General features: G+C 44.2%; 1 protein-coding gene across 1 annotated transcript in view; it reads right to left on the bottom strand.

Moving 5' to 3' along the window:
* DNER (delta/notch like EGF repeat containing) overlaps nt 1–12,530 on the bottom strand; it is a 175,996-nt gene that overhangs the window by 23,894 nt on the left and 139,572 nt on the right. Inside the window, exons 10-11 of the mRNA XM_015585382.2 lie at nt 11,330–11,452; nt 676–789 (exon numbers count right to left, since the gene is read on the bottom strand). Of these exons, the coding sequence (XP_015440868.1) occupies nt 676–789; nt 11,330–11,452 (237 nt within the window). The remainder of the gene's footprint in view (nt 1–675; nt 790–11,329; nt 11,453–12,530) is intronic.

Here is a 12,530-nt window from a genome sequence, read left to right as displayed (position 1 = left end):
TTTGAAAATCTGATGAAGGTTAGAGCGCCCCCCTCAGCAGATGCTCATACATGCAACATTGAGCATATGACTTGGGGCGTTTGCAAACTCCCCAGAGTCCACAGGAGTGACGTAAAGGAGCTCGGCTAGTCTGGACCCCCTAGTTTAGAAGCGACTCTTCCCACTCAGAGCTCGGTGGCCGCTGAGGCTCCTTTGGAACCGGGCCCTGTCCTCCCTGCTTGCTTCGCCCTTGGGCGGTTTTCTCTGTCCCTTGCGTGCCCAGTGCCCACCTGCGCGGCATTCACGCCTTCGCTCGCGATCAACCCAGAACCTGGAGCGTCTCCTGGCTCTTCTCACCATCTCTTTGCATTTTTCAAAACCTAGTCACTTTTATACAGAGGACACATTTGATCCTGAGCTGCCCCTTCTTGCATTCACACAAACCTTTTCGGGCCTTACTGTGATGGCTCGTTTCTCACGTGTCCCGGCTACGGCCGGGAAATGTACAGCGCTGCTGATCTCCGCTGAGTTCAGGAAGAGCCTCGTTCGATGACGAACAGCCCGTTGTTTAAAAACGGACCTTCGGCCCAGCCGCGCCCACTTACGTTCTGAAATACCATGTGTGGAGGGTCCCGGGGTTTTTAGCGGCTGCAATCGCAGGGATTTGGGGGTGAGTTTACCACGCAGTCCACTTGCCTGTGAACCCTGGCGCGCAGACACACGTGCCGTTCAGGCCCTCGCTGTCACAGGTGCCTCCGTGCAGACAGCTGACATTAGCGCAGGGGTCCTTGTACGACTCACAGTGTGCTCCTGTGGGGCGGGGAGGGGAGATAAAGGGGGACTCGTTAAGGCATCTCCTGCTCATGTGGCCTTGAAAGGCAAAGCATTTAAACAGCCTGGAACGGTGTGGAAGCAGATGATTCCTAGCAGCTTGTGGTGAGGGAGGGGAGGAGAGGGGAGGGGGGAGAGGGAGGTGCGTGCCCAGGTGCGCACCCCTGACTTTGAACGATTGCAGAGACGCACTTCACGAAAAAATAAACGCAATCCCTGCTCACTGGTCCTGTCACAAGTCTTTCATCTGTACCTTCTCCGCCCACATGTGCCAAAGCCTGGGAACCGAAAGTTAAAAAGCCTGAAAGATCAAATGTCTCAGGGACAAAACTTTCCAAGTCTCCAGAAGAAACAGAAAATCGCCAGGCAACCTTCATAAAACACCAATGTATGTGATAGGCAGCATCCTGAAGATCTGGAGTCGGATGTTTGACTGTGCCTGTGTCGACTCTGGGGAACTGAGAGAGAGAGGGGCAGCCCCTTGGAACTTCAAGGTCATTCTGAAAGTCTTCTCAGTTCTCCATACACGAAAGTTAACGTGTCGTGCACACACAAGACCCCAGGTGCTCGCCCTGTGCCTTCCGTCTAATTTGGTCCTGGCGGCGACGCTGTGAGACCAGTACCCTAAGTGCCCCATGTTACAGATGAGGAAACTGAAGAAAGGACACGAGGTGACACGGCTGGTAGGGGAGGGAGCCGCGGCCTGAAACCACAGCAATGTGAATGTGAGTCTACACTCGCGAAGTAGTTAGCTCAGAGTGAGCCCCGACGGGCCGCGGAAATACACAAAATTCTAGGGAGCTCGGCGCCCATTGAGCAAAAAAGGAGGCATGAAAGAAAAACCTTCATAGCAAGAACAGTAAGTTTCCAATGGGTACTTTTTTTTCAAAGTCTGTGTGTGCACGTACGCACGCAAATGCATGAAATGCGACTCCGAAGAAAACAGATTCCTCTGACGTTCATATTATGTATATACATGTCGAAATTTTTTTCACAAGGAGTACATGTTATTTTATTTAAAAAGCTAAAAATCCAATGCTTTCGAAAGGTAGGATTTCTGCTGCTGCTTCACGGTAGTCTCAAGATGGACGCAGGGACTAACGTCTCTCTCTCCCAACTCACACTCTTTGGAGAGGAAGATAAATCACATGATCTTCTGCGTGAGAATGTATCTAATGATGTGCTCACCCTTCTCAACAGCCTCAGAAAACATAAGCGTAAAGCAACAAGTGACTGAATGATATTTACTTCATTTGCTTTCCAGTCCATCACTTAGCTGGCATTGTGCAAGGACTACCACACCCAGTGACTCATCATTTAGTCACTGAAAGTTCCTCTTGCTGGGATTTGCTCTCGTTTCTTTTTCAATGCCTTAAGAGGTAGGGCTCAAGAAAGAGGAAAAAAATACGAGAGAAAAGGAACACGGAACTGCCGATCTGGATTCACACCGACAACTTATTGACCCTGGCACAGCATTTTGGAATGGATGCCTTTTCAACCCTTTTTATCCTTGTTGCTCCTCATGTCCAACCCATGAACGATATTCTGCCAGATGTTCTTCTAAAGTGCCTTTCGGGTCTCTGCCTTCCTTTGCTCGCTGCAACCACCACGTGACCCCATGGTCTCATGCTTCCTGGAATGTAGCTCCACCAAGCCATGTCCTTGCGGCCCTGTCTGCTCCAGTGACTTGAGTGACCCTCCCCGGCTTTCGTCATCCTTAACGGATCCAGGATTCAGGGTAATGCGCCAGCCCAAACTAATCTAAACGTTTAAATTATTTATTAGCATAAAACTAGCAATTCCTCTTCACTTGGGTGTGTATGGTTTCTTGGCCCAGAAGCCTCTATTCTACTTCCCACTGATTCTCAAGCAGCACAGGCTCACTTGAAAGAAGAAAATGGAAAAAGATCCTTTCCTGCTTCAAAGTGTTTATCAAAAAATAATGATTCACATATTTACAAGATCCTCTGAGGCTGATTAATGGGAACCAGGTGAACAAAGAAAGACTTCAAGGGGAATGGGAAATGCAGCCACAACCAAGGTTCAGAGATGGCCGAAGCCTCAGAAAATTTCAATTTGACCTTAAGTCAGAGCGATCCAGGATGATCTTCCCTGAGTTTCTATAACACCTTAGCCAATCTAGCCTGCAAAATATTAACATAAATAATTCATTAAGATACTAGTTACCACATTCTCAAATCAGGCTGAAGAGCAAAATCCAGGCTAAATATTTAAACGTCTTAACCTTAAAAGCCTTAAATAATAAAGATTTGATGAAAATACCCTTGGTAATAAGCAATTTCAATCTTTGGGGTGGTTCTTTGGCAATAATTTTATCCCTTGCTATTTCGCTCTTTCAAAAGATAACATATTCGGTCACTTGCGATCCATTGAGAGTTTTCTGGCAGCAAGATTGGACGAAAGCGAATCTTCACAGAAACGCAAATATCTATGAAGCAAGATGGTCTTAAAGGTCCCCGGTGAGCACTTTGCTTACTCACATTTCTATGTGTCATGTTGCTCAGCTTGATGATTAGAGCTAGACAACTACGAGCTAGAAATCTTAACTAGACAGAATAACAAGTCGTGAATACGACCGATGTGCCACGCTGCCTCCATCCCAAGTGTCCTGCTCCGGCCACCTGGACCCACCTTCCCGCATTCAGAGTCCCCGGGGGAGCCCCAGGCACCTGCCCAACCTTGAGTGTTAGGCATCCCGTGTCCTCTGACAAGAACGCTTTCCCTCGTCCTCTTTCCCAAGCTAGTCTCCACCCGGCCAATTCTGTCAAAGTTCAGCTCAAACACCTTTTTTCTGGAAAGCTGAACCCAAGACAGGATTTCATTCTTCTGCCATTGTGCGCTGAGGGCATGCGAAGTTCACGCCATTCCAGAGTTATCTCTTCTCCTATCTGATACACACACACGCGCGCGCGCACACACACACACACACACACACACACACACCTCTGTGTTCCTTTTGAGCACAGGCTGTATCTTAACGCATGGAAGAAATTACGAATATATCACCAGAATCCTGTCCTTTTGGGGTTTGGGGTGGGGGGGTTGTCTGCGTACTTTGGCTGACACACAGGTGGGACTGCCACGCAAGTGAGAAGCCCTTCCAAACCTGCCTCAAAAACACCCTATTTTGTCAGGAAAAACCAGGGCCACACTTCAAACTAAGTCTGCGGTATGACACATGTATCACCCATTGGCAAAGCACGTAGCACGCACTGTTATGAAACTTATGTTTAGTCTCAAGCAAAAATAAACTGTAATTCAGTCAAAACTAATAAAAATTCATACTTTTCATATTAAGGAATAGAGAGGCAATGTTTCTGAAAAGATCTCCCTTCCAACAGGGCTCTTTATGGAAGTTAATTTTAGAAGTAAAATGAGCAAAAAAATTCAAAGAGCGGGGCACCAATTATAAATCTTTGTTGTCATCACGATTTAGTCAATTAAAATTTTGGAAACAAAAATCATTATTTTATCTCCAAGGAAAGTAAGCCAGGTAAAGAAAATTAACTTGAAGCGTTCTTTGAACTTAATATTCCCTTTAAAACATCATCTTATTAAATTCTAATTTATTTCGTCCATGAAAACTTTTCTACTATTTCTACCCTCACGGAACTCAACTTCTTCTAAATTATTTCAGAAATTATAATTAATATCTCGACCTCAGCCTCATAGTTTCTGTGTTTTCAGCCTCAGTCTGTTCTTCTAATTAAATAATAGCCTGAAAAAGGGAGAGACTTTGACTTATGCATTTTTGTATCTATCCCACTACATGAGATGGACTACAAAAATATCCAGAAACTCTTGTTCCCTGCTTACACAGAGGAAAGAATTCTAGCCAACAAAGAAAAAGTTCTCATTATTTTAATTATAAATTTCTGTAGACTTTAAAAATAAACAATGAGACAGAATGTGATCAAACCCATAATCCTGTGATCTCATTTCTGAGACCCTATTCCCACCCCCCAAAAATATCCAGAAAGTATGAAAATTATAGGAATAAAAATGTTCGTTCAAGAACTATTTATAACAGTCTCACATCAGCTGCAACAAGGGAATGGATAAATATACTGCAACGGGAACATCGCATAACTATTCAAAATAGAATTAGTAAGACTCCTTAGCCATATCTAAATCAAACACCGTATAACGGAAAATACAAAATGGTAGGTACACTCAATTATAGTCATAAAAACACGGGTATTAAAAAAATGGAATTAATACAGATGATTATTGCTCTTGCATTCTGTTGTAAAGTGATGAGCTCTGTTGGAATTTTTTTTCTAAATTTTTTATTATTGCTGTTGTTTTTTTCACGACTAAAAATCGAAGTGTTTTCTTTCTAACTTCTGTCACCAAAAATTATAAATGGGTATATTGTTGATCATTCAATTTGTTCTGCTAGAAATAAAAATTGACACAGATAGGGCAGTGACTTCGCTTTCTGCTGATTGGAGATGATGAACACTAACCCAAGTTTTAAAAGCCCCGTCACCAACTAGCGGTGAACTGGTTTGGAAGGCAGTGCCGGCATTGCAGTGTGTCTAAAAGGAAGATGCTACGAATCCCTCCACGCTTTTTGCTTCTAACGATTTCATGATTCACAGTGGAAACTTACCGGGAAAATATTCAAGTTCGTTTCCTTTAATTAGTGTGTCGAGCAGCCGTTTCAAGTAAAGATAGCTACTGAGCATTTGTTTTGTGCAATCCACCATACCCAAAGCTGCCGAGAACTTTTTTTTCTTTTAAAGACCTATACAGTCATTGCCTTTCATTAAATTATGATTTAGTGTAAGGTAGAGGCAAGTCTGAAGCCAGAAAGAATTGACGACGAGGCTGATCATAATTGTCAACAGCAAACGGAGAGAAAATGCTGGATGGAGAGTTCAAAGACGGACGAATCACATCTGTCTGAGGGTCGGCACTTCAGGCGGCGGATGTAGTCAGGGGATCGGAGGAGAACAAAGAAGAGGGGAGAGAAAGGGGCCAGGACGAAACCCCTGGGGACCAACCACATTGCTGGTGTCCAGAGGACAAGGATTCAGGGCGGGGCCGGGAGTGAAGGGCCTGGGAGGGCGGGAACGAGGCTGTAGAAGCTACGGCGGGATCCGATCGATCCACAGGGCCAAGAGGCAGAGATGTGGAATTGAAGGCCAAAGGGAAAGACTTCGTGGATTTCACTGAAAAGTCTCCGGCTAAGTCACCGCTAAATCCGTTTTACCGGAGGAGGTAGACGAGGGGGAAAAAAGAAAAAAAAAGAAAAAAACAATTTAAATCATTTCTTCAATTTAAAAAATGAATTCATTTTTAAAAAATAAAAAGAAATAAATTTAAAAAATAAAATAAAAGTGTGGTAAAACCGTAATAAAATAAAATAAAATAATAAAATAAATCCATTTTACTGGAATGGTGTGGACAAGGTCCAAGTCGAAGAGGGTTAAGAAAAGAATAAAAATGAAGGAAATAGAGGCGTTGTCTACAGCGACCCTAAAGAAATTCGGTAGAAAAAGAAGGAAGAACGAGGGACACGCTCTCAATGGAAGAGGACTCAAAGTCAGAGTTGTGGTTTTTTTAATTCATACAGAATTTATTTAGAAATGGAGGAATATTTTTTTTTTCTGTTTAGCAGCCCAATTTTTCTAGCACCATTTAATTCAAAAACAATTCCCTTCCCATTCGTAACAATTTCTCTTTGAGTCGTACGTTATTATTACAGACAATGGTTTCGGGGCCATTATTCGGTGTTGGTCGGCTGTCCATTCTAGCACCTGTACCGTGCGAATGTAATAAATGGAACACTATCACGGGTTTTAACATCTGGCAGACGTTCCCCCTCGTTGCTTTTCTTTTTCAAAATGCTCTTAGCTCTACTTGCCTGACTCCCTATTATACTCATTCTTTTTAGGAAGCTATATTCATTTATTGACCTTTTTAAACATAAAACAGTAAAATTCACCACTTAGAAAACACATACGTAAAATAAGAAGTTAAACCCTTTCCCCAGCACACCATCTATCTGAGTTCTAAATCCAGAGGTGAGTGCTAGTTAGGGATTGATGCCCGCCCATCTGATAGTCCCCCACGGTTATACGGACATCCTATACGTAAATATATTTGGGGAGAACCACTTCCAAAGAGAGAGAGAATGCCCATTCTTCAAGGAGAGAAGGGCACAAGACCTTGTGACCTCTCCCCTCCCCCGCCGCACTCTTCCTCTGGGTTGAAGAGCATGATTTAGCCCTCTCTGCCCCTCTTAATTTCTTCTGGACCACCGCCACCTCACCCCCCTTCCCTAACACTCTTAGCTGAGAAGTGTATTATTTATTGCTGCTTTGCTAGGGTTTACCTTCCTGTTTTCAGCAGCCTTAATCTAAACCTAAACTTAAATGTCTCTCTGAGTATACCCAGATTAAATACTCACTTTGTCCTCCCACTGGGATGAGATCTTTAACAAACTTGTATGTCTTCCAGTCCTTTCTACCTCCAACCCCTCCGACTCATGGATTTCATTAAAATGATATAAAATGTCAGTGTGGTCATTTAAATTTTTCCTTAATAAGAGGTATGTCGAACGCACCCTAGAGTGACCGCTCCCCTCCCCACTGAGTCACACCCTTGTGCAATTCCCTCCCCTTGAGCGTGAGTTTCTAACCAATGGGACATGGCAAAAGTTAAGACATTTTGACAGTGCAGCTAAGATCCCTAATTAGCTGACTCTGAGTTAATCTTAAGTGGGCCTGACCTAATCAGGTGAGGCCTTAAGCAGATGCAGGCTTCTCTTAAAGTCAGACACATGAACGTCAGAGGCTCTCTCTCACAATTGCTGACTTTCGAGAAGCAGGCTGTCCCCAATCCTACAGTCACAAGGAAATGAATTCTGCCAACAGTGTTAGGGGACACGGAAGTGGATCCTTCCCCATTCGAGCCTCATATGACAAATCGGCCCAGTCAACATCTCAATTCCAGTGTGACCTTGAGCGAGGAGTCCATTAAGCCAGGCTGGGACCAACGAACCTGCTAGGCAATAAAGGGTGTTGTTTTAAGCCGCTGACTTGTAGTAATCCATTAAGCAGCAATACTAATTAATTCAAAGACACACCTATTATTTCAAGAGACTTTTCTTCACCATTAAACCACTCACAATCGTATCAATACCAGTTATTTGGGTTTATTCCTACACTTAAAGAAGCCTGCTCAGACGGTCTGCCTCCCGTTCTCTATCTTCCCCTATCTGGCTTTGTTCTGATTTGGTTTCAATTTAGTGAGAATATTTTTGAAAATAACTTTCTCAGACGGAATACATGATGCTATAGTTTCTGTACCCTTAAATGTACAAAATGTCTTTCGTTTGCACTCAAATAGCAATGATCCTTTAACTACCAGTCCTTTCCATTGAAAAACCTGAAACATTTCTTTGCTATTATTTAGTTTCATTATAGAGAGAAGCAGTCCCATACTGATTTGATTCCCTTTCTTTTGTATGGAACCTGTTCTCCTGGTGAAGAATCTTATAAAAAAAAAATAAATCTCAAATTGTGTATCCTGTCCTTCGTTAATCATCTGGCACCAGGTAAGCCAATTCTATTTGAAAACTTCCATTTTCTTCAGCTCATAGACTTCTCCTTCTAGTAATCAGTGGATTCTGGTTTTATTTCCATGTGTTTTTTCTTCTTCCGGAACATCCATCATTCAGGTGGAAATAGATCTCTTGAATCTTTTCTCCATATTTCCTGTCTTTCGACTCATGGTTTTCCATTTCCTCATACTTTTACTTCGATCGCGAATTAGTCCCCCTTTTGCTTTGCCAGATCTAAATGAAATTTGGGGTGTGTGTTACTTTTCTTACTTCCTCTCTTGAGTGTTGAGAGTTGTTGGTTGTTGTAATTCTGTTGTTATTACCTAGAGATTTTTGTCCCCTCTTTGAGTTGCTAGTACAAGCCTCTGATGCTGGTCAGGCTGGAAGCAGGCGATGCCGGGGGCAGATGACCCCAGAGATTCTCTTCCAACTGACTGCCGAGGCACAGAGTATAGACCTTCAAGTCTGGGGTTCGCAGGGCTCTCCAGGTGTAAACAGGAAACCATTTTTACCAACCACACAAAAAAGAAAGGACCAGTTCAGCCCCGCTGTGCAGTTCTCTTCGAGGACAGCCAGCATCCATGAGATCAGAGCCCTCCGCCTCCCGAGGTGACACGCAGCACTTTCACGGCATATGCTGCCTCTCCATAAGCTGAGGGGTCTTTTGGCCTCAGCTGATCACTGAGTTCTCAGTTCACCTCAAGAACCCCGTCCTCTAAGCCTGCTGTACGCAAAGGCTCCCAGCACCTGCACCTTTTCATGAGAACCCAAATCCTCAGATGTGTTTGAAATCCCCTCCAGGGTTATCTACCTTCTTGGGTAACCCCAGTAGAGTCAGTAATTGATGGAAGAAGGTCACAGAAAGGTGGAAGGGGTAGAATTTAAAGCATATATGGAAGGATTAACCTTGAGCAGAATGAGTTGGACATGATCAACAAATACGGACGAGAATGAGGTTTTAGTGGTTGCGATTGCAGGTACGTTTGTAAGGCAGAGGCTTTCAAAAGGTGGTGCCTCAGCCATCACCTGAGAAGTTACCTGAGAACATCGACATCACCTGAGAACTCACCGGAAATTCAAATTCTTGGGCCCCACTCCAGAAGTACTGAATCAGAAACTCTAGGGTTGGGGGCCAGCAGTCAGTTTTAACGAGCCCACCAGCAGACTCTGATATATGCTCAAGTCTGAAAACCACTACTGTAGAATGTACAGAATTAGATAAATGTGAAATGTTTACAAATAGTGACCTCTCTTTTTTGCCAAAAAGGTGAAAGTGAAGTATTCTAGGAATGGATGAGTTAATATGGCATTTGGGAGAAATGGAAACATCTGGGAATACCCATTGAGAAAATGGAACAGAAGGATGAAAAAAGCTGGGATCATGGCCTATGAACTTGTGGAGACACTGCGGTTCATCCCATGTAACTGTATTTTTTAGTTCTTAGTCATGATAGCGTGAGTAATGCCTCAAAGACGGGAAAGTAAGGGGCATATTCAGAATACAACTAATTCATGATTTTGTCATTTATAAAGATGAAATTTGCTTCAGAAAATTCTACCGTAAACTAAAGAATTTTTCATTTTTGAAGCACATCCACCACTACGAATTCTGTGACGGAAAAATCTCAGAATCTCAGTAAGTATCCCTGTCCTTACTTTATGCAGAAGAGATAAAGACCAGCCACTTTACCTTACCCAGGTTCATCAGGAAGCCAGTGGTTCAACTGGGATGATACTTACCTGCCCTAATTCACTGCTCTTTTATAGTTCTTTCCAGAATCGAGTGGACATCCTATTTTGCAATGTTCTGATAGACCTAGAATTCAAAAGCCGTGTGGGTGAACCCAACACAGGTGCCCTCGTGAAAGCTGGGGGAGTTGGGCTCTGAATGGGCATCGCACGGCGAAAGAAGCATCGGATCTGCCAAACGTAAAACAAAGTCTCGGCCCAGCTGCAGCCCTTCCACCCAGGGGCTAGATCGAGTTCATCCCCGTGGCCTACAGACCCTTGAGGCTCACCCAAAAGACCACTAAATAAAGGAGGGTCCACCCAAAGAGAAGTGACAGCAGCTGCCAGGCAAGGTCTCCAGGCAGATGGCTGGAATCAAGTCAGCAGTGGTAGGAGAGAGACGCTAAGTGAAATGGTTATAAACAGAGCTCACAAAAGCATTTCGACCATCTAAACCCAGCCCCGAAGCTGTGGCTGAGAGAACTGTGCGTAGCTGCTGATAAACAGCACCAGCTGAGGGCGTCTGGCTAGAATGAAGCCACAGCATCCACCAATCCTGGCCCGAGCCCATTGGGGAGGCAGAGTTAAGGGCTCTGGGGACCTGCTGGCCAGGCTCATGAGGGATGCCAGTGCCTACCACCTCACACGGTGGCCGTGAGGACTTTTAATGCACGTGGGCGAGGCCTTGGGACAGGGTCCCCACGTTGTAAACACCCCGTCAGTGTCAGCGGTTTGTCCAGAGTGACTTTGACAAGAACAAACATTTCCCTCCCTACTACATCATTCGACGAGAATGAACTTAGATGCCAGTGCATGAGATTCCACCTGCGTCCTCCACCGAAAAGCACAGCGTCCAGTCTTTGCCCAGCAAGCGCCTCCCGGTACACTTCCCTGTCCCGCCGTTTCCTCTGATCTATGTCTGACGGTCCACTTACTATCACTCTTAGTCCTCGGTGTTCTACACAACAGAAAAGAGAGCGCGTGTACAGGAAGGAAAAGGCAGGAGGGAGGTTTTCTACTTTATCGGGAGGAAACCTGAGACGTGCAAACTGGTCTCTTTGGCCCCATAAATCATCCCACCACCAGCACTTGATTTTTATTCTAGATGATCTCGTGCTCCAATCAGAGATTTATGCATTTAAGCAGAGATGTCATTTAGAGCCAACGCAGGCACAAAAAGGCCAAAGAGCCACTCACCTTTATATTCTGCCAGGCATACACACTCATAGCCGTTGACAAGGTCCCGACAGGTGGCAGCGTTCAGGCACGGAGCAGAGAGACACTCGTTGTATTCCTCCTCACAGTACAGGCCGTGGTAACCTGAGGGACAGAGAGAGAAAAGAGTGCCACCAAACACATCTCATTCAAACCCACACTGGACCAGTCTGCCAAGAGGGCGGCTGAGTATTCACTGGGAAGTGTGACATAGACAGACAGGACTTAAGGAGCTGGGTCTCCTGAGAGAGAACTGAAATGTGGGTGTCTAGGAAGGCCAGGAAGAGTCTGTTCTTATCGCCCTCTTTCGTGATCCCAAGTATCACAGACATTCTCCCCCTTATCCACCAGGGGTTCTCCTTATGACGTTGTGTTCAGTGGTAGCGATGACCAGAGAGGCAGGTCACCAAGTGTGTCTGCTGAGACCACAGGAGGCAATAATAGCAGCAGAACTTACGGCGTGGGACTCGTGGCTCCACCCAAGGATACCGATTTTCCTCCAATCAATTAGAAAAACGTATCTAACTAAAGAGAAGTTTATTCAAGGGAAAAAGATCAATAATATTTTCTTTGCTTTTCAAGTCAAGGAAAAAAAAAAAAACTCGGCTTAAAAAGGCTTAACTGAAATTCCCGAGGAAAGGTAGGCTTATCTTTTTTTGTTTGTTTAAAGTTATGATTATCTGCATTATAACACTTTAAGTGCAAAGTTTTTAATTATTAAAAACATAATAATAGCGATAAAGAAAAAGATACTCGACGATCCCTTCATTAAAGATGTTTTTCACGCTCCTAATTGCAAAACAGGTGTTTATTCTAACGGACAAGAAGACAACATTCTCAGAGTCACTCGCGAATGTTACCCTGTTTTTAACTTTCAAAAACATGTGTTACTGCCAATTTGCAATGAAACGGGGCCATTTTGGTCTGGCCCTGTCCAGACAACAAGAAACATGTGAGTGCTTGCGAAAGTCACCCTGCCTGTGTTGTTTCTGAGTTCAGATAAGCCGAGAAAATAAACGCTTGCTCAAGTGGGAACCAGAACTGCTAGCTTTTTCCCAGCTTTCCAACTCGTAGCCAACCCTCAAACTCACAAAGTCCCACTGGAACCTGATAATGTGCTAAAATGTTCTGTTTTTTTTTTTGTGCCTATCACAAAAGTAGGTTAAGCTCACATTGGCATTAT

The sequence above is a fragment of the Pteropus alecto genome, unplaced genomic scaffold, assembly GCF_000325575.1.
Source record: "Pteropus alecto unplaced genomic scaffold, ASM32557v1 scaffold110, whole genome shotgun sequence".
In the NCBI taxonomy this organism is placed as follows: Eukaryota; Metazoa; Chordata; class Mammalia; order Chiroptera; family Pteropodidae; genus Pteropus; species Pteropus alecto.
This window is presented reverse-complemented; position numbering and strand designations above follow the sequence as displayed.